The sequence below is a fragment of the Oryctolagus cuniculus genome, chromosome X (assembly GCF_964237555.1).
Source record: "Oryctolagus cuniculus chromosome X, mOryCun1.1, whole genome shotgun sequence".
NCBI classification, from domain to species: domain Eukaryota; kingdom Metazoa; phylum Chordata; class Mammalia; order Lagomorpha; family Leporidae; genus Oryctolagus; species Oryctolagus cuniculus.
In genome coordinates, this window is record NC_091453.1 from 78,330,285 (window position 1) to 78,352,169 (window position 21,885).

At 35.9% G+C, this 21,885-nt stretch overlaps 1 protein-coding gene and 1 pseudogene across 4 annotated transcripts in view; one reads left to right on the plus strand and one right to left on the minus strand.

The window, feature by feature from the left end:
- The window catches only part of LRCH2 (leucine rich repeats and calponin homology domain containing 2), a 197,033-nt gene extending 183,604 nt beyond the window's left edge, over positions 1–13,429 (plus strand). For all 4 annotated transcript variants that reach the window (XM_051827273.2, XM_051827275.2, XM_051827272.2 and 1 more), the window contains 3 exons: positions 21–158; positions 318–395; positions 10,360–13,429. In XM_051827273.2, the coding sequence (XP_051683233.1) occupies positions 21–158; positions 318–395; positions 10,360–10,479 (336 nt within the window). In that variant the 3' untranslated portion in view covers positions 10,480–13,429. The remainder of the gene's footprint in view (positions 1–20; positions 159–317; positions 396–10,359) is intronic.
- Positions 13,430–18,905: 5,476 nt separating this feature from the next.
- Positions 18,906–19,166, minus strand: LOC138847522 (U6 snRNA-associated Sm-like protein LSm5 pseudogene; annotated as a pseudogene).
- Between the last annotated feature and the right edge of the window lie 2,719 nt (positions 19,167–21,885).

The window sequence follows — 21,885 nt, forward strand, 5'->3', positions numbered from 1 at the left end:
TTATACTCATTTCTTTGTAGAATCTTGAATCCAGGTTAAAAGTAATTTTGCCTGATGACATTGGAGCTGCACTGATGGATGGGGTTGTTCTTTGCCATTTAGCCAATCATATAAGGCCACGCTCAGTAGCTAGTATTCATGTACCATCGCCAGCAGTGGTAAGTTTTGTCTTCAGTTTGTTAGTTCTCCAATGAAAGATACCACTTCTTAAAACTGTCTTAAATAATTTGCCTCAGTAAGTTCAATTTTCAGTTTTGATTAAGTTCTGTATAAAAAAAATCCCTTAAACTATACCTTTGTCCTCCTTTTCTTTACAGCCCAAACTGAGTATGGCAAAATGTCGAAGAAATGTAGAAAATTTTCTTGATGCTTGTAAAAAGTTGGGTGTCTCACAGGTAATTGTTACTTATGTGACAAGATGATCATTTAAATATTAGCTTATTAAATGCAAACTAGGGTTTTTTTCACAAAAGCAATGAATAATGATTTCTGAACATGAAAATGAGCACTTCCTCTTGATACATTTTGCTAAGCTCCAGTATTAACTGTAATAGCAGCTATCTAATGAGTGTTTTTAAGCTACTTTTAAAGTCCTTTATAAAACAGCCACATAGACAAGCATATGACAAGCATAACTTAACTGACCACTTTACAACTTGGTTGTGATGTCATTGGTACCATCATTTTCTGTACTGGAGGACAATTGGGCTCCTTTGTAAATCCATGGATTCTTATGGTAAGATTTACCTTCAGTGTGAAAGCATTTAAGCTTTATTTCAAATGTCAAGAAGGTATTATGGAACAGTGGGTTAAGCCACCACTTGGGATCTCCACAACTCATATCAGAGTACCAAGATCTTCTGCTTCTGAGCCAACTTCCTGCTCATGCACCTGGGAAGGCAAAAGATGATGCCCCAAGTATTTTGGATTCCACCACCCAGATGGGCTATCTCAGTGGAGTTCCTGGCTCTTGGCTTCAGCCTGGCCCAAACCAACTGTTGTAGCCAATTGGGGAGTGAACCAGTAGTTGGAAGATTGATCCTCTCTCTCTCTCTCTCTCTCTCTCTCTCTCTCTTTCTCTCTGTGTGTGTGTGTATATAGGGCCCAGCTTTTGCAGGGATCTGGGGAGTGAACCATTGGATGGCAGTTCTTTCTTTCTTTCTATCACTCTGCCTTTCAAATAAATACATAACATGAATGAAAAATTTTTAAAAAGTCAAATTGGAAATCTTAGTACCATATTATAGTAGTATGTTCACTGGAAAAACTTGGAAATTTATAGTAATCAGTTTATGTTTCGTGTAATAATTGTAGTACTAAAAATGAATGATTAAAACATTATTGTAAGTATATAATACAAATGTATAATCAAAATACTGCTGATTTTGAAAACATGATAAAAGTAACCTGAACATGGCTGGCAGTTTAGTGAAGTGACATTGTTATCAGATCACAATCAAGTTCTTCTGTTAAGCTATCTTTTGAACAATATCATTATAATCTAGTCTACAAATTCTACTTTAACCTCTTTCCTCAGGTGAATATGTATAACTTAACTTTGTAGAAGGTCAGTTAATTACTGTGTAATCTAGAACCTACATGCTATTTTCTACCTCTTCTCTATGCTTGACATGGTATTTTAAAATTTCGTGGTTTTTTTTTTTTTTTTCCAGCAATATTTTTTTTTAGGATTTATTTTTTTGGGTGCTAGTGCTGTGGCATAGTGGATTAAGTGACAGCCTGCAGTGCCGGCATCCCATATTGGCACTGATTTGAATCCCAGCTGCTGCACTTCCAATCCAGCTCCCTGCTAATGCTCCTGGAAAGATTGCAGAAGGTAGCCCAAGTACTTACATCCCTATACCCATGTGGGAGGCCCAGATGAAGCTCCTGGCTTCAGTTTGGCCCAGCCCTTGCTGTTGTGTTGCAGCCATTGGGGGAGTGAACCAGTGGTTGGAAGATTGATCATCTCTGTGTGTGTGTGTGTATGTGTGTGTGTGTGTGAGGAGGTGTGTGTGTGTCTCTGCCTATACCACTCCTTCTCTGTAACTCTTCCTTTCAACTAAATACATAAAGCTCTGCCTTCTGCTGATCTACTCTCCAAATGGCCACAACAGCCAGGACTGGGCCAGACCTAAGCCAGAAACTGGGAGCTTTTTCCACATCTCCCATGGAGTAAACTGTGTATGATTGTTTTTCCTGCCTTCTTGCATTCAGCTTAATTAGCTGAATTAAATTAATAAATTTATTATATTATTATTAAAAAATTAAATAGCTGAAACATGTAGTAGGTGCATGCTTACATTTAAAGAAAGTGCGAAACTCTTTTTTGAAGTATTTTTACCATTTTACATTCCTGTCAGCAGTATATGAGAGTTTGTGTTCTTCCACAGCCTCACCAACATTCTGTATGATCAGTCTTTTTAAAATTTCATTCATTTAAATGAATATGTACTGCCTTGCCAGCAGTTTTATTTAGCATCTCCTTGTACACAAATGATGTTGATTATCTTTTTAAAGTCTATTCTGTATCTGTGTATCTTCTTTTTTAACGGATGTGTTCTAATCTTTTGTCTATTTTTAAAATTTGGGTTTTTTAAATTGAGATTTCTTTTTTTAATTAGTTTATTTATATAAAGGGAACAAATTTCAGTATTTCATATATGATGGTTTTAAGAACATAATGATGCTTCCCACCCTACCTTCACTCCTTCCCACCTTCCCTTTCTCCCACCCTCTGTTCTCTTTCCTTCCTTATTTTTCTTTTAATTTTTGCAGTGACATACTTTCAGTTTACTTTGTAGTCATATGCTTAACCCTGCACTAAATAAAGAATTCATTAAGTAGTAAGTAGAAAATCAGCTGTTTGGATTTTGGACAAGGGCTATAAACAATAATCAAATCTCAAAATGTCAATTTCACTCATATACATTATATTTTTTTGTACTCTGTATATTAGTTACCACAAATCAGGGAAACCATGATATTTGTTTTGTGAAGACTGGCTTATTTCACTGAGCAAAAAGATTTCCAGTTGCATCCATTTTGTTGTGAAAGCCAGAATTTCATTCTTTTTGATGGCTGAGTGGTATTCCATTATGTATGCATGCACCAAATTTTCTTCATTCATTAGTCAATTGATGGACATCTGGGCAGCTTCCATATCTTAGCTATTGTGAATTGATCTATAGTAAACATGGCCATACTAATAACTGTTTCATATACTGATTTTATTTCTTTCGGGTAAATTGCCATGAGTAGAATGGCTGGGTCATATAGTACATCTATATTCAAATTTCTGAATAATCTCCACACTGTCTTCCATAATGGTTATACTAGTTTATAGTCCCATCAATGATGTATTAGGGTACCTTTTTCTCTGCATCTTGACCAGCATTTGTTATTATTAGATTTTTGTATCATAGCCATTCTAACTGGGGTGTGATGAAACCTCATGGTGGTTTTGATTTGCATTTCTCTGATGGCTAGTGATCCTGAGCATCTTTTTTTTTTTTTTTTTTGACAGGCAGAGTGGACAGTGAGAGAGAGAGACAGAGAGAAAGGTCTTCCTTTGCCGTTGGTTCACCCTCCAATGGCCGCCGCGGCCGGCGCGCTGCGGCCGGTGCACCGCGCTGATCCGATGGCAGGAGCCAGGAGCCAGGTGCTTTTCCTGGTCTCCCATGGGGTGCAGGGCCCAAGCACCTGGGCCATCCTCCACTGCACTCCCTGGCCACAGCAGAGGGCTGGCCTGGAAGAGGGGCAACCGGGACAGAATCCGGCGCCCCGACCGGGACTAGAACCCGGTGTGCCGGCGCCGCTAGGCGGAGGATTAGCCTACTGAGCCGCGGCGCCGGCCCCTGAGCATCTTTTTATTTGTCTGTTGGCTATTTGTGTTTCATCCTTTGAAAAATACTTGTTCATATCCTTAGCCTATTTCTTAACTGGATTGCTTGTTTTGTTGTTGTTGAGTTCTTTGAGTTCCTTATATATTCTGGATATTAATCCTTTATCAGATGTATAGTTTGCAGATATTTTCTCTCATTCTGTCAGTTGCCTCTTGGCTCTGTTGAATGTTTCCTTTGCTGTGCAGAAGCTTCTTAGCTTGATGTAATCCCATTTCTCTATTTTTGCTTTTATTTCCTGTGATTCTGGGATGTTATCCAAGAAGTCCTTGCCCATACCAATGTCTTTCAGTGCTTCCCCTATGTGTTCCTCTAGTAATTTAATTGCTTTGGGTCTTAATTTTAGATTTCTGATCCATTATGAGTTGGTTTTTGTATAGGGTTTAAAGTAGGGGTCTTGCTTCATACTTTTCGCACACAGAGATCCGATTTTTCCAACATCATTTGTTGAAGAGACTATCCTTTGAGTGATTTTAGCTCCTTTGTCCAAAATTAGCTGGTTCTAGATGTGTGGGTTAGTGTCTGGGGTCTCTAATTTGTTCCATTGGTCCACATGTCTATTCTTGTTCAAGTACCAGGCTGTTAGGAGCTGTCGATAAAATCCTTTTTCAGATCTGTGATTTGAAAATATTTCATCCCAGTTTTTGGATGGCTTTTCATTCTCTTTTCACAGAGTAGGAGTTTTAAAGTTTTTGTTGTACAGTTTATCAGTTTTTAAAATGGATTTACTTTTCATGTCAGACCTAAAATATCTTTATATACCCAAAGTCACAAAGATTTTTTTCCATGTTTACTTCTAGAACATTTAAAATCTTAGCTTTTACATTTAGTTCTATGATCCATTTTGAGTTAAAGAATTGAAATTCTCCTATTTAAAGCCTATAATTGGATATATGCATTGATATGATAAACATTTATTGAGACATAATTATCATACCATCACATTCACTGATATAGTATGCAATTAAATGATCTTTATTGTAGTCACAGAGTTGGGCAACAGTTAAGAATAATCTAAGTTTAGGGTATTTTTGTCACTCTAAAAAAAAAAAACTTTAACCTATTAGCAATCTTTCCCATATTCTGTCTCTATGGATTTTCTTATTCTGGACTAATGAAATCATACAATATAGCTCTTTTGTGTCTGACTTATGTAACTTTGTGTAATGTTTTCAAGATTCATCTATGTTGTAGCATAAATCAGAACTTCATTTCTTTTTATTGTTGGATAGTATTCCATTCTGTTTATAAACCATATTTTCTTTACATTCATCAGTTAATAGTCATTTAGCATGTGTATTGCTTATTATGAATAATACTGTGATATACATTCTTGAATAGGTTTTTATCTAAACACTTTTCAGTTCTCTTGGTTATATACCTAGGAGTAGAATTGCTAGGTCTTATAGTAATTCTATTTTTATCTTTTTGATGAATAGCTAAGCGTTTTTAAAATGGCATTACCATTTTAACCTCCCACTAACAGTGATTACTGTCTATCTCTTTGATTATAGCCAACCTGTCAGGTGAAAAATGATGTCTCAATGTGATTTTTATTTCTGTTTCCCTAATAGTAAGTGATGTTTAGCACCTTCGCATGTTTGTATCACACACACACATACACACACACACACAGTCCTTGGAGAAGTTTCTACTCAAATCCTGTGTCCATTTATTAATTGGTTTATTTATCCTTTTGTTACTGAGTTCTAGGGGATCTTTTTACATTCCAGGTACATGTTGCTTATGAGGTATATGATTTTCAGATGTTTTTCTCCCATTCTGTGTCTTGCCTTTTCATTTTTTTGATTTACCATTTGCACCATAGAAGTTTTTAATTTGGTGAAGTTTAATTTATCCCTTTTTCTTCTGTTGCTTATGATTTTGATATTATATCAAAGAAAACATTGCCTAGTCTAAGATCATGGAGATTTACATCTATATATTTTTTAAAAGTCATATGGTTCAAATGTTCTTTTTTTTAACTTCAGTTTTGTGTATGATATGAGGCAGGTTTCCGTATTTATTCTTTTGCATTTGGATGTCCAGTTTCCCCAGCACAATTTGTTGCTAAGACTCTTCTTTTCACCAATGAATTATATTGACAGTCCTGTTGAATATAAATTAAATGAGAATGTAAGGCTTTATTTCTGGACACTCAGTTCTTTCCCATTTAATTCCTTATGCCAGTATAACGCTATCCGACTACTATGTCTCTGTGATATGTTTTGAAATTTTTAAGTGTGCGTGCTCCATCTTTGTTCTGTTTCAAGGTTGTTTTCATTTTACTGGATGCCTTCTTGCATTTCCATATCATTTTTGGAATTAGTTTGCCAATTTCTGAAAAACATCCAGCTGAGATTTTGTTAGGGATTGCATTTAGGGATTGCATTGAATCTATAGAACAATTTGGGGAATATTGTCATCTTCACAATACTTAGTCTTTTGATCCATAAATGAGATGCCATTCCATTTAATTATATCTGCTTAAATCTATTTTAGCATTTTGTAATTTTCAATATATAAGCTTTTACTTATTTTGTTAAATTAATCCCTTAGTGTTTTATCTTTTTTTGCTACTTTGAATAAAATTATTTCCTTAATTGCTACTGTGTAGAGATAGAAGTCATTTTCTTTTACTGATCTTGTATTCAGAAATCTTGTTGAATTCATTTATTTGTACTTAAAATTCTACTGTGTTTTCTTTATGACTTTCTCCATACAAAATCATGTAACCTGCAAATAGAAGTAATTTTATGTCTTTCTTCTCAATTTGAATGCATTTCATTTCTTCTTGCCTAATCCTGGTTAAAATCTCTGGTATGATATTGACTAGTGATGATAACAATTGATATCTTGTCCTTGATCTTAGGGAAACCATTTACTATTTCATCATTTATTATTATACTAAATCTGTTTTTTTCTTTCTTTAATTATTTATTTGAAAGGCAGAGTGATGGAGAGAGCGAGAGAGTGCACTTTGGATAATATTCTATCTTGCTTACTATACTACAGATTTGAAATCAAGTAATGCTAGCCCTCTAAATTTGTTTTTTTTAAAGCTGTTTTGGCTAATCTGGGTCCATTGCACTTCCATGTAAATTTCACAATTGTTCTTCCCATATCTTCTAGTACATTGTTGAATAAAAGTATTAAGAGTAGAGGTCACTATCTTGTTGTTGATTCTTTTGAGGAACTTCACTCATAAAGATGATGTTAGCTGAGGATTTTTCATAGTTGACTTGAATCGGGTTGAAGAAGTTCCTTTCTGTTACTAGTTTGCTGAAGTTTCTTATCAGGAATGGATTTTGGATTTCACAAAATATTTTTCTCTACATCTATTGAGGTGATTTGGTGCTTTTAGTTTTAATTATTGAGTTACAAATAACACTGATTTTTAGATGTTAACACTAGATTGCTGGGCCACTTGGTTATGGTGGATTTTGTTGTTACTGTGATTGTTATATGTTGTTGGATTCAGTTTGTTAAATTATTTTTTAGATATTTATTTATATTTGGAAGACATAGAGACTAAAAGAGACAGACAGACATCTACCAGCCACTAGTTCACTCTGAAAATGTCCATAATAGCTGGGACTAGGCCAGGCTCAAGCCGGGACCCTGGGTAACAGGAACCCAATTCTTTGAGTTATCTAATCTCTTGCCTGCCAGGGTGTGCATCACCAGCAAACTGGAATTGGAAGCAGAACTAGGACTCCAGCCCAGATACTCTGATGTGGTATAAATCCCTGTGGGATCCTAACCACTGCACCTTCTGTCCATCCCAAAATTTGTTAAACTTTTGTGTAGACTTTTTGCATCTGTGTTCATGGAGATATTTTTCTTTTTTAATTTCTTTGCCTGTTGGTATCAAGGTAATGCCAACCTAATGAAATGTCAAGAAGTATTTTCTCCTTTACTTTCCTTGAAGTTCCTGTCTCAAATTCAATATTGTTTGTTTTTTAAATATTTAGTCAAATTCTTTAGTGATCCATCTGAGCCAGGAATTTTTTTTTGTGGAAAGGTTTTGAACTACCATTTCAATTTATTTAATAAATATATGGTTATTCTTGTTATCTATTTCTTCTTATATGAGTTTTGGTATGTTGTGTCTTTGAAAGAATTAGTCTATTCTATCTGCCAGGCTTAATTTTCATAGTTATTTTTAATGTCTCCTGGTTACCATTTTTATTAATTATAGAATATCTTCTGATGTCACTTCTCTGATTCCTGATACTGGTAATTTGTGCAGTCTCCTTTTTCCTGTTTAACCTAGCTATTGGTGTATGAATTTTTTAAAATTTTACCACTGAATTTTGTTTTGTTTTCTGCTATTTATTGTTTTCCTCTCATTTTCATTATTCCCATTTTTCCATCAGTTGAATTACTCTTCTTTTTACTTAAATTTTTTTTATTTGGAAGACACACACACACACATATACACACAAAGGGAGAGTGTGTGTTTTTCCATTGTATAATTTACTCCCCAGATGCCTGCAATAGCCAGGGTTGGGCCATGCCGAAGCCAGGAGCCAAGAACTCCATCTGTGTTTCCTGTCTGTGTGGCAGGGCCTCAAGTACTTGAACCACCACCTGCTATATCCCAGGGTGTGCATTAGCAGGAAGCTGGAGTTGGAAACAGATTTAGAACTTGAACCTGGGCACCCTGATGAGGTGCAGGTATCCCAAGTGGCATCTTTGCTGCACCAAACACTCACCTCTAATTTACTCTTTTTCTGGTTTCCAAGGTGGAGGCAGAAATCATTGATTTGAAATCATTCTTCATTTCTAATGTAAATTCAGTGGTTATTTGAATAAACAGAGTATCAGAAAGGTAGCAAATGTAGCAGTGAAATTGGTGATGAGATGTTTTTTGATAACTATTGGATATCATTAGTACTATTTGTGACTTCATTATGGAAGTAAGAAAGAATGACAAAACTGTTGTGATTCCCAGATTTATGCCAATGGAGAGTGAATAGTGTATTACTAAATGAAATATAGAATACAGAATCTGGACGAGTTTATTTAATGAAGAGATATTCCTGCTCTGGACACATTGATTTTTGAAGTGTCTTTTTGACATCTGTTTGACTGTATCAGTTGACATTTGTATCTGGGGCTTAATACACACATCTTGGGAGGAAATAAAGACTTAGAAATCTTTATCCATATGGAAGGATATTTAAAACTATGGGAATGGATGAAAATACCAAGCAGAGGATATCATATAAAAAGAGAAAAGGGTGAAAAGTCTAAGTGAAATCTTAGAAACTTTTAGGATATTAGATCAGTGAAGGTTAACAAAAGCTAATGCACAGTTGCTATCAGGAAAACTGAAGAAGTAAAAGTATTGATGCCCCAGAAGACAAGGGAGGCATAAGGTCTGAAGAAATGTGGTAAGTAATGGCATGCTGTGATATGGTAGTCAAGTGGAAATGTGTACAATTTGGCATTTAAGAAAGTATTGATGATTGTCATTGAAGTAATTTTAGCAGATTCTTCAAGGATAAGTATAAGATAGCAGTGATTGGGGCCGGTGCTGTGGCACAGTGAGTTAAGCCACTGCCTGCAACAGGGGCATCTCATATGGGCACTGGTTCAGGTCCAAGTCCTGGCTGCTGCACTTTCCCTGCTAATGGTCTGGGAAAAGCGGCAGATGATGGCCCAAGTGCTTGACCTCTGCCTACCATGTAGGAGACCCAGATGAAGCTCCTGGCTCCGAGCTTCTGCCTGGCCCAGTCCTGGTCATTGCAACCATTGGGTAATGAACCAACGAATGGAAGATCTCTCTGCTTCTCCCTCTCTCTTTGTAACTCTGACTTTTAAATAAATAAATAAATCTTTAAAAAAGATATCAGTGGGAAAGGCAGAAGGGGTGACCTATTTTTTTTTTTTTTTTGACAGGCAGAGTGGATAGTGAGAGAGAGAGAGACAGAGAGAAAGGTCTTCCTTTGCCGTTGGTTCACCCTCCAACGGCCGGCGCGGCCAGCGCGTTGTGCGCTGATCTGATGGCAGGAGCCAGGTGCTTCTCCTGGTCTCCCATGGGGTGCAGGGCCCAAGGACTTGGGCCATCCTCCACTGCACTCCCTGGCCACAGCAGAGCTGGCTTGGAAGAGGGGCAACTGGGACAGAATCCGGCGCCCCGACCGGGACTAGAACCCGGTGTGCGGGCGCCGCAAGGCGGAGGATTAGCCTAGTGAGCCACAGCACCGGCCTGACCTATTCTTTTAAGAACGTTTTCTATATGGAGAAAGATGTTTAAGTGTTGAATGACAGATTTCAGACAAGGCCAACGCTACCCTTTCTTAGTATAAGTTAATAATTGAAACCTTAGAATTGTGTATTTTTACTTGAAATTTTACAGAAAATGTGCTTTAAAAATTTGTTTCTGACTGAAGTTTTATTATACTACTAAAAAAATAAGTGCTCAAATATCCTTTTTCCTCCCCCTCAGGAAAGACTGTGTTTGCCTCATCATATTTTGGAAGAACGAGGTCTTGTGAAAGTTGGTGTCACTGTTCAGGCACTCCTTGAATTACCTACAATCAAGGCATCCCAGCTTTCTATGGCTTGATACAACATTTTACAATTTTAATGTTAGTTTAATTTATTTGAAGTAATTTCAGATTTCTCAAATTTATAAATAAGAGTGTCACCTCACATCAAAAATAGTTTGCCTTAGGTAGAGCCTTAGGGTTTTAAAAAAATATATATTAAAACATCAAATTTGAACTTTGAGTTGCCCAAATTTCTTTCGGGAGAAAACTGGATTAATTTAATAAGAGTTTTTGATAAATTCAAATTCTCTTTTTACTAAGTCAGTTGATAACCTTTAGCTTTTTTCAGAATGCCAATTGATACTAAACTTAAATGTATTTTCAATTTAATAACCACATTAGGTTTAGTTTTTTTTACATCAAAGCATAGTAGCAAACATCTGGATAAAGGAAACCTTTTTTTTTTAAGCAACTTAAAACTGTTCTATATTTGAGTTATTTAATATGCTTCTATTCTGGTTTATACACAATTTCTTCAAACTTTGGTCTTAGTTTTCTAGAAAAAAAGTAGTAGAAAAAACAGAACTCTGGCTTTATATTAAATTCTTTTAGTATTATAGGTTGGTGCCAAAATATTTTAAGTTGTATTGTAGATTGTTTACATGTGAAGTGCCTGTGTAATTGATGACTCTTATATAGTCTTAAGCAATTTTGCAATTTTCTTTTTATGTATTAATAGACTCAATGGAACTTTAAAATATTTTAGTAGATTTTGTAAGGTCAATAATATGTGAGGATTTAACTATCCATCACAATTGGACACTTGTGATTTTTAGTTAGTCCATTGCAGTTTTCCTTAAATTGGTTATTTCATGTTGTCAAAAAAGCAATGTTAATATGCTTAATTTATGCTATTTAATTTTGCAAAACTTAATCATCTTTTAAAATGTATTATTTGAAGAGTATTTTATTTCTGTAATGAAAATGTTACACAAAACAGTAACATTTTTGAGAACTAGTGAAGTACTGATTATCAAGGACATTTTGATACAACTGCCAAAGTTTGGGTTTATATATTGATTTTTAGAAACATTATGTCAGTCCTGCCTTTAGCTATATTCAGAAAGTAGCAAATGAGAATAGATTTTTTATTTGAAATCTGGCCATTTGTGGATCCTATACACCTTATGATTCTCAATTAACTTGGTGTTGAAGTAAACACAGACCATTCCATAAATATTTTTCATAATATACTTTGTTACATAAAGTCCTTGTTTAATTTAGAGATGGATAAATATATGTTGGTAATTGTGCAGGAATTTTTCAAAACCATTACTGTAATGAATAACTCAGTTCCTATAGGAGAACCTTAATAATTACTTTTATAGTAGCCAGGCAAGTATCATATCTTAAATATGTGATCATTTGCACTTGTTACCTCTTAATATGGATGCAACTTACTAAAAATGTTGGCCTTGGTATTTCAAAGGGTATACATAAAAGGTAGAATTAGTGTGCCAAATGGTATAGTAAGGGTTGCTTTAGGGACAACTCTACATTTTTTGATGAATTGCCATGAAGCCATATAATTATATTTTGGCTTTGGAACACAGATGTGTTCTTTACATTCCCCAAAAGTAAAATTGGAGCTTGTAAAGAATTAAAGCTTCTTATTACCATAAAGTTAAAAAATTAAATTATTAGTAATTTATTACTTTAAATATTTGAGCTAATTAGTTATTATTTTTCAGTTGGACCTAAGCGCACACACACACACATATATCTCAGTAACATAGTCAATCTCCCTAATGAAAACTTGGATAATAAGGGTAAGAAATGTTAAATACCTTAGTTGATGACTTTTTAATATAAAAATTTGACTTACAAATTAAGTGACCAGTAAAACTGCAGCATTCATACTTCTTTCAGTTATCATGTTATAGAATTCCTTATTAATCTGTTAATTCTTTTATAAGTATTTTCCTGTTTCATATCATTGAAATAGTAGTAAAATTATAGGTCATCTTCTTACTCATTTCACTTGTGAGTTAATTATTCTTTATAGAGAAAATACACTAGAACCACACTATGCCATTCTTCACTGCAAGAGCAAAATTCCATGTAACACGGGTCCATTTGAGGTGGATACCATAGCAGTTCATCAATACTATTGTGCCAAAAGGCAACGCCACCTCTAAAGCAGTTTCATGGTATAGTCTCCGAGGACAATATTGCACCAAGGCTCTGATGTACTTCTTTTAGTAGTTAAGTGTGACATTTATTCTAAATGTTTTATGGTTATTATATATTTACTTCATCAGTTATTGGATTAAGAATTATCATTATTCAAATGGGTTTGTGATTTGATGAGAGGTAAATAATCAAGCTAAAATATTTTATCAGGCCCTAAAAATTCAAGATAACTATTTCTGTTAAATTTTACCACTGTATGGCACAAGAAAGAAGTGATGTTGGATATGTTAGAATTGAAATGAGTAAAAATGCATTACTGTTTGTTTAATAACTATCTTTATAGAATGCTAGTTTAATGACTTTTCTAAATGAATTTTTTGAAGAATTCAGAAATGTTTGTATTGGTCACAGATCTATCAATTGATTTTCTGATGCATTTAAAAATAAATGGAACACTAAATGTATATTACCGATGCAAACTGTGGATAAAGTTGAATGAAAAAAATTTAAGTCTTGGATGTCTTTTCTCCTTCTCTACCTCCTTTCTCACCATCCATCATGGCATCCATTTTTTTGTCAGTATTTGATAGCTTGTGTCTATTTTCCCCAGTATGAAAAACTAGACTTTGAGAGGATATGTTCAAACTAAGTTGTTTAAGACTCCAGATTCTCCTTACAGCATGTAATTTTTAGTAGGTAATGTCTTCTGTTGAAAAAAGATTTTTTTCTAAAAATCCTCACAATATAATGTTACCTTTTATAAGATAAACTCATTTTGTGTAATATAAACATAGGAGAAAACTTTACATAAATAAATGGTAAATATTATTTATATGATGATTATATGATTATTTTTATTGAAAATTTTGATACTCTGTATGATTGAATTGCCCTTAGGCTATCTAATAGACATTTTAAATCTTTCATCTTCAAGTAAGTCTAATTTAAATATTCACATATTTTATTAAAATAACTTATTGATGCATCCAAAAAGCAGAAGATCATTCAGGTAAATGTTATTAAAGTTAATATTTTCTCAGTACCGGCGCTGTGGCATAGCACCTAAAGCCACCGCCTATAGCACCTACATCCCTTATAGGCACCGGTTCAAGTGCCGGCTGCTCCACTACCAATCCAGCTCTCTGCTATGGCCTGAAAAAGCAGTAGAAGATGACCCAAGTGATTGGGCCCCTGCATCCACGAGGGAGACCCCAAGGAAGCTCCTGGCTCCTGGCTTTGGATCTGCCCAGCTCTGATCATTGCTGCCATTTGGGGAGCAACCAGTAGATGGAAGACCTCTCTTTCCCTCTGCCTCTGCCTCTGTCTCTTCCTCTGCCTCTGCCTCTGCCTCTCAGTAACACTGCCTTTCAAATAAATAAATAAATAAATATTTTTTTAAAAAAGATATTTCTGTCTGTTTTAGAGTTATTCAACCTAAACCCTGAAATTTAAAAAAGTATATAAGTAAGTAAGTAAATATTTGGAGTAAACTGTTTGAAAACTATTCTAAGTTTATCATGGAAGCTTGAATGATGTTTAAATAATGGCACTGAGTTTGTTCTCTGCTTTAGGAAAAGTACATTTAAAAAAAAAAGATTTATTTATTTGAGAGACAGAATTACAGACAGAGAGAAGGAGAGACAGAGAGCAAGATCTTCCATCCAATGGTTCACTTCTGCAATGGCCAGAGCTGGGCCGATTGGAAGCCAGGAGCCAGAAGCTTCTTCAGGGTCTTCCTCATGGGTGCAGGGACCAAGGACATGGGCCATCCTCTGCTGCTTTCCCAGGCCACTAGCACAGTGCTGGATTGAAGTGGAGCAGTAGGGACTTGACCTGCAGCCCATATAGGATGCTGGCACTGCAAGTGGCGTTTAACCTACCATGCCACAGCGCTGGCCCCAGGAAACGTATGTTTTTAATATTTTCCATGAAATTGTCCTAGAATGTGCAGGAACCTATCCCATCATCCACAACATTACAAGAGAAGATGTATTACTTTATATTAGATTAATTTTGAAAGGCCTAGATAGCAAATTGACAAATTAGAAAATATCAAAAACCATCTTTTTTAAAATATTTTATTTATTTGAGAAGTAGAAGCATAGAGAGAGGTCTTCCATCTGCTGATTCACTCCCCAAATGGCCCCAATGGCTAGAGCTGAGCCAATCTGAAGCCAGAAGCCTGGAGCTTCCAGATCTCCCATGTGATTGCAGGGGCCCAAGGACTTGGGCCATCTTACACTGCTTTCCAGTAACATTAGCAGGGAGCTGGACTGGAAGTGGAGCAGCCAGGAATTGAACCAGTGCCCATATGGGAGGTTGGCACTGCAGGTGGCAGCTTTACCTGCTATGCCACAACACTGGCCTCACCATCTGTTTTTCAGGTGTTATCTTTTCTATTCCTATGTTTAAAACATGAATGAAAGCTATGCTTGTAGTGTTTAAAAAGCTCAGAATTTCCAGGTGTTTCTGTGTGTATTTGGTACAGGGCTTCAGCTCTTTTAATAAAAGTGAATCCTGTGGGAAAATGAGAATTTAGAGGTTATCAGAATATTGATATAAGTAGTTTAGGATGAGAAGTTGCTGACTGAATCATTTGAAAGTTACCAAAGTAAGAGAGCATTCTTTAAAATGTGATCATTTTTCAGTTTAAGTTCATAATTGATCATAAAGATAGGATTAAGTGTCAAAGGGATCACATAAACAAGACCAGTGTCTGCTAATAATAACTGATAGAATAAAAAAGGAGAGAACGATCCAACATGGGAAGTGGGATACACAGCAGACTCATAGAATGGCAGATGTCCTAAACAGCACTCTGGCCTCAGAATCAGCCCTTAGGCACTCTGATCTGGTTAAAAAGCCCATGAGAGTTTCTTACGCATGGAAAGCCAAGACACTGTAGCAAAAAAGTGACCTAAATGAAAGATCTCTGTGAGGGAGTCCCAGTGGAAAGAACGGGTCATCAAAGAAGGAGGTACCTTTCTCTGAAGGGAGGAGAGAACTTCCACTTTGATTATGGCCTTGTCTAAATAAGGTTGGAGTTTGTGAACTCAAAAGACTTCCATAGCCTTGGCAGCTCATGACAAGAGCCTCAGATGATTACTGAGGTCATAAATAAGAGTGTCAATTGTTAAATCAACAACAGGAGTTACTATAAACTTGCTCCCCATGTAGGATCTCTGTCCTTTATGTTGTATAATGTAAGTTAATGCTATAACTAGTACTCAAACAGTACTTTACACTTTGTGTTTCTGTGTGGGTGCAAACTGTTGAAATCTTTACTTAATATGTGCTAAATTGATCTTCTGTATATAAAGATAATTAAAAATGAATCTTAATGAAGAATGGAATAGGAGAGGGAGTGGGAGATGGGATGGTTGTGGGTGGGAGGGAGGTTTTGGGGGGAAACGCTGATATAATCCAAAAGTTGTACTTTGGAAATTTGTATTTATTAAATAAAAGTATAAAAAAATTAAAATTAAGGGCCGGCGCTGTGGCTCACTTGGTTAATCTTCCGCCTGCAGCGCCAGCATCCCATATGGGCGCCTGGTTCTAGTCCTGGTTGCTCCTCTTTCTGTCCAGCTCTCTGCTGTGGCCCGGGAAGGCAGTGGAGGATGGCCCAAGTGCTTGGGCCCTGCACCCGCGTGGGAGACCAGGAGAAGCACCTGGCTCCTGGCTTCAGATTGGCACAGTGCACTGGCCGTAGTGGCCATTTGGGGGGGTGAACTAATGGAAGGAAGGCCTTTCTCTTTCTCTCTCTCACTGTCTAACTCTGCCTGTCAAATAAAAATAAATAAATAAAAATTTCAAAAAGATTATTTAAAATTTTAAATTATTAATGTAATATTTTCTTGGTTTCTCAAATGCATAATTTGGATTATCCTGTCATTTAAAGTTAGAGAAAAAGGAATTTATTTTTAAATTATTTGATTTATATGTATCAATTATCTACCTAAATAGATGGGAAATTTTGTTGGGTATTTACATATGTAAATACATAAAGAGAAATAGTTTTTTCAGTAGCAAACTGAATTTACTAAATCTTGGTTCAGATATCTCTGTTATTCCTAGCACAAATAAATGCAAAATATTTCTGAAGTAGTAATGAAAGTTAGGCCCTAGGGCAATGATTCTTTAAATTTTAATACTTATGTGCATCACCTGAGTATCTTATTAAACAAATACAGTTGATTCAGTAGGTCAAGAGTAAGGCTGGTCCAAAGACAAATTGTAGTAATAAGGTCTTCTAGTCACTTTAGCCTCATAGTAATATCAATTTATTTTACAGTACTCACAGTAGCTTAGAATTTTAATTGATTTTCTAAGATCTTTATAAAAAATACTTAAAATGTAGTAATTGGTCTCTGTTCTGAAATGGATTCTACTTTACTAAGGACCTTGGGGTATTCTTTATGACTTTAAAAATTGTACTTTATGTTGTGATTAGTACTATTTCATATTTTTGTTTGCTTTTAAAAATATTTTACATAGACAGTTGTACATTTTTAAGATGAAGTCATATGAATATTATGTGATTGTAAAATGTTTACTTATGTATCCAAATATGTTAATTAGTAAATATTAAAGCATAACACCTCCTTTTTAGAAAGTTTAGAAAATGACATTAATGTTTGTGGTCTCTGTATCAGTCCATTCTTTGCTAAAAAGCACCTTTCCCTTTTGTTTTAGGTTCAAAAAGCATAATCGTTTCAGATTACCATTATAAGCATAAAATGTGGGTCATATACAAATCTATATTTAATTTTAAATGTTTATGATCTGATTCCAGATCTCAAAGTCTGATATACAGATTATTTTTTCCTTGCCATGAAATATTTTTCTTTATTTTATTCCTTGTTTTATGAAATATATTTTGATTTAAAATATTTGGAATCATTTTAGTTATTTTAAAGCCTTACAAAGATACTTGATAAGTTGTTAGTTAAAAATCAAACTAAAATCCAAGTGAGTCTAAACACCAAGGGCAGCCAAATGTCTTGTATGGGATGAATGACTCATTTAGGTCAATGAAGAAATGGAAAGATTAATAATTAAACATAGGAAAATTAAAGCAGGAGCACATAAAGTATTGAAATGGATCCTTTCATTATAATTGAATTATAAATAATACAGTATTTTTATCTGTATGTCTTTCCTAATGTTTAATAACTAAGACTAACAACTATTATATTGTAACTAAAGTTACAAAATCTCACATATTTGGATATAATGGTGTTCATGAGTCAATAAAATTTTTCTATGTGTAAGATAAAGAAGAGTTCATGATATACTCCTCGTATAGTCATAGACAAATTTAACAGTATTAAATAATTTTAGAATTTATTACCACTCTTTCATTCTTCAGACTAAGAAGCTGAGGCACAGAATCAGATAAAAACAATTAAATTTAATAACCATCCCTGGATTATTTACCTATTGTACTAAAACTCACCTTGGTGTATGCTTTCTAATTCCTTCAGTTTAAGACTTCTTTGTATGACCATTTATTCACAATATGGTGACATAATAATGCCTTGAAAAAGTAATTATAAATTATTTAATTTAAATACATTTGTGTGTACCTACTACATACCAGGCATTGGTAATGTAGGTTGTAAGGATATGGAGATAAATAAGATGTAATCTTTTCTTGAGAACTTTAAAAAGTAATTCAGTCCTTGGTTTCTGGCTGTTATATTAAAATAAATATGTAATCAACATGTATAATATTAAGTTTTACTATAGAAATATATTTTTCATTCTCACATTTTGCAATTTGTATGTGTGTTTTACTTATTTGAGAGACAGAGAGAAAGAGACAGATTGAGAGATCTTCAATCCCCTGGTTCATTCCCCAAATGCCCACAACAAGGGTTGGACCAAGCTGAAGCTGGGAGCCGTGTCTCCCTTGAACAGCAGGGACCCAGCCACTTGAGTCATCACCCACTGCCTCTTCAGGAAGTTGGAATTGGGAGAGGAGCCAGGATTTGAATCCAGGTACTATAATATAGGCTACAGGCATCCCAAGCAGCGGCATAACCACTACACAATTGCTCACTTCCCACAAGCAATATTTTTTTAACCAAAGACACATTTATTGTCTTAGTTTTCCAAAAACAAACTCTTCGCTTCTTTTTCCAAAATAATCATGATTAACTTACAAAATGGTTATACAATATATCTTCAAAGCATTTCCCTTTAACGGGAAGCTTAGCTTTATGGGATCTAAACATTAAAAGTTAAAAACAAACCGTGTTGTTGCCACTAGAAGACAACACAGGATCTAACGAAAGTCAAGGAAATCTGCTCACACTTCAGGCCTCTCTCCCCCTGGGACCAACATTGTAATATTTCCATTTAGCAAAATCTGATCTAATTCAGTGATCCTTCTTCCTTCTGGTGTGATTTCAAAAGTCATCGAAGCCAAGAAGGGTGTCAACAGTTTCCTTATCACTCTTCATCACAGTGTGAGTTCTGGATCCTATACATTTATCCACAAGCTCTAGCGGCAGCAGCTGCGATGGGTTCGTAGTAGCGTTAGACGCCATGGCTACGCAGGACGTGGCCTGCGTCCGTCCCACAAGCAATTTTTTTAAGTTTACTTCTCAGAACTAAATTTTGTACCTGATTATTCATTGCTGCTAGATGGGTCCAATAGTTGGTTCTTTGAAAAACACTCCTATTTATTTTTTTCGTGTTTCACTTTTCTCCAACTTTATTGAAGCATAATCGACAAAATTTGTGTAAATTTAAGGTGTACAATGTGATGTTTTGATAAATGTCTATATTGTGAAATGACTATGGTCAAGCTAATATACCCACCACAACACCGTATTACCTATTTTTTGTGGTAAGGACATCAGATATCTGTCTTGGCAAGTTTCATATATGCAATGTAGTGTTATTGGTTCCAGTCACCATGTTGTACATTATATCTCTAGAATTTATTCATCCTGCACAACTGAGAGTTTGTACCTTTGACCAGCATCTTCCTATTTCCCCCACCTCTACTTCTGGCAACAACTGTATTAGTCCATTCGTTCTTTTATAACAGACTACCATAAAGTTGGCAGCTTTTAAATAGAAATTTAATTTTCACAGTTGTGGAGGCTGAGAAGTCCAAGAGCAAGGTGCAGGCAGTTTCAGTATCTGGTAATGGCATACTTTCTACCTGAAAGGTGGTGCCTTGTCAGTGTGTCCTCACATGACAGAAGGGACAAATTCCTTTGAGTCTCTTTAAAAAAAATCTTATTTCTTTGAAAGGCAGAGTGACAGAGAAGGAGAAAAAGAGATCTTCCTTCCTCTGGTTCACTCCCCAAATGGTCACAACAGCAGGTGCTGGGCCAATCCAAAACCAGTAGCCTGGAACTCCATCTGGGTCTCCTATGTGGGTGACAAGAGCACAAGTATTTAGGCCATCTTCTGCTGCCTTCTCAAGTGCATTAACAGAGAGCTGGATTTGAAGTGAAGCAGCTGGGACTTGAACTAGCACTCTGATATGGGACTCTAGCACTGCAAATGGCAGCTCTTTATTCTGTGCCACAATGCCTACCCATGAGCCTCTTTTATAAGGAACTAATTCCTTTTCTGCTGGCTTCATCCTCATAATCCAGTCACCTCTCAGCAATCACACCTTTTAGAGCCGTCACGTTGTGGATTAGGTTCCAAAATATGAATTTTAGGCAGAAACAAATACTCAGAATATAGCAACAACTATTTTATACTCTGCATATGAGGGTTTTTTTTAAAAAAAGTATTTATTTAATTTTATTTGAAAGAGTTACAGAGAGAGGAGGAGACAGAGAGGTCTTCCTTCTGCTGGTTCACTACCCAGATGGCCGCAATGGCTGGAGCTGCGCTGATCCGAAGCCAGGAGCCAGGAGCTTCTTCCAGGTCTCCCACGCGGGTGCAGGGGCCCAAGGACTTGGGCCATCTTCCACTGCTATCCCAGGCCATAGCAGAGAGCTGGACTAAAAGAGGAGCAACCAGGACTAGAACCAGGTGCCCATATGAGATGCCAGCACTTCAAGCCAGGGCTTTAACCCACTGCGCCACAGCGCCAGCCCCCTCTGCGTGTGAGTTTGACTGTTTTAGATTCTACATGTAATTGAGGTCATTCAGTGATTGTCTTCTTTTAAAAAATATTTATTTGTTTAATTATTTGAAAGGCAAAGTTACAGAGAGAGAGAGAGAGAGAGAGAGAGATCTTCCCATTCCAAAATGGCCGCAGTGGCCAAAGCTGAAGCAAGATGAAGCCAGGAGCATGGAACTCCATCTGTGTCTCCCAAGAGCTGCAGGCACCCAAGGACTTGGGCCATCGTCTTCTGCTTTCCTGAGCACATTAGTGGGGAACTGGATTGGAAGTGGTGCAACTGGGACTCAAATTGGTGCCCATATGGGATGCTGGCATCACAGGCAGTGGGTTAACCTGCACTGCACCACAACACAGGCCCCCAATAGTTGTTTTTCTGTGCCTGATTTATTTAAGTTAGCATAATATCCTCCTGGTTCATCCATATTTCAGGAATGACAAACTTTCTCTTTTCTTAAGGCTGAATAATATTTCCATGTGTCTGCATATACCACCTTTATCCATGCATCTGTTGATATCACTTAGGTCAATTTGCTTCTTTGACTATTGTGAATAATGTTGGACTGAACATGGGAGTGCAGATATCTCTTTAAAATATTGATTTCATTTTCCTTGAGTATGTGTACCTAGAACGGGGATTGCTGGATCATGCAGTGTTTTGTTTTGTTTTGTTTTCCATTCTCCATAATGGCTATACATTTACATTCTCACCTTTAGTCTGCACAAATTCCCTTTTCTCTATATCCTTATCAGTATTTATCTTTTGTCCTTTTTATAATAGCCATCCTAAGAAATGTGAGTTGACAGCTCATTGTGGCTTTTATTTGCATTTCCCTGATGAGTAGTGTTGTTGAGCATTTTTTCATATACCTGTTGGCCATTGGTATGTCTTCCTTCGAGAAATGTGTGTTCAGGTCTTTTATCCATTTTTTAAAAAATTAAGATCTTATTTATTCAATACTTGACCTCAAAGTGCATACACAGGTTCACAGAGAAGTGTTGAAAATTGAATTTTGTTAGTCTGGTCAATGCATACAAATCTCATAGCTCTGTGGTATGTTCCAACAGTTTGTATTTGTCTTGAGTACCTCTGCATGAGTACAGTGTAGATGGCTTGAAGTCCATATATGAGAAACATTATCTGGCCTCAAACCTCACTTTATAGAGCGAATGACTAAATTGCACAGATGTGGTA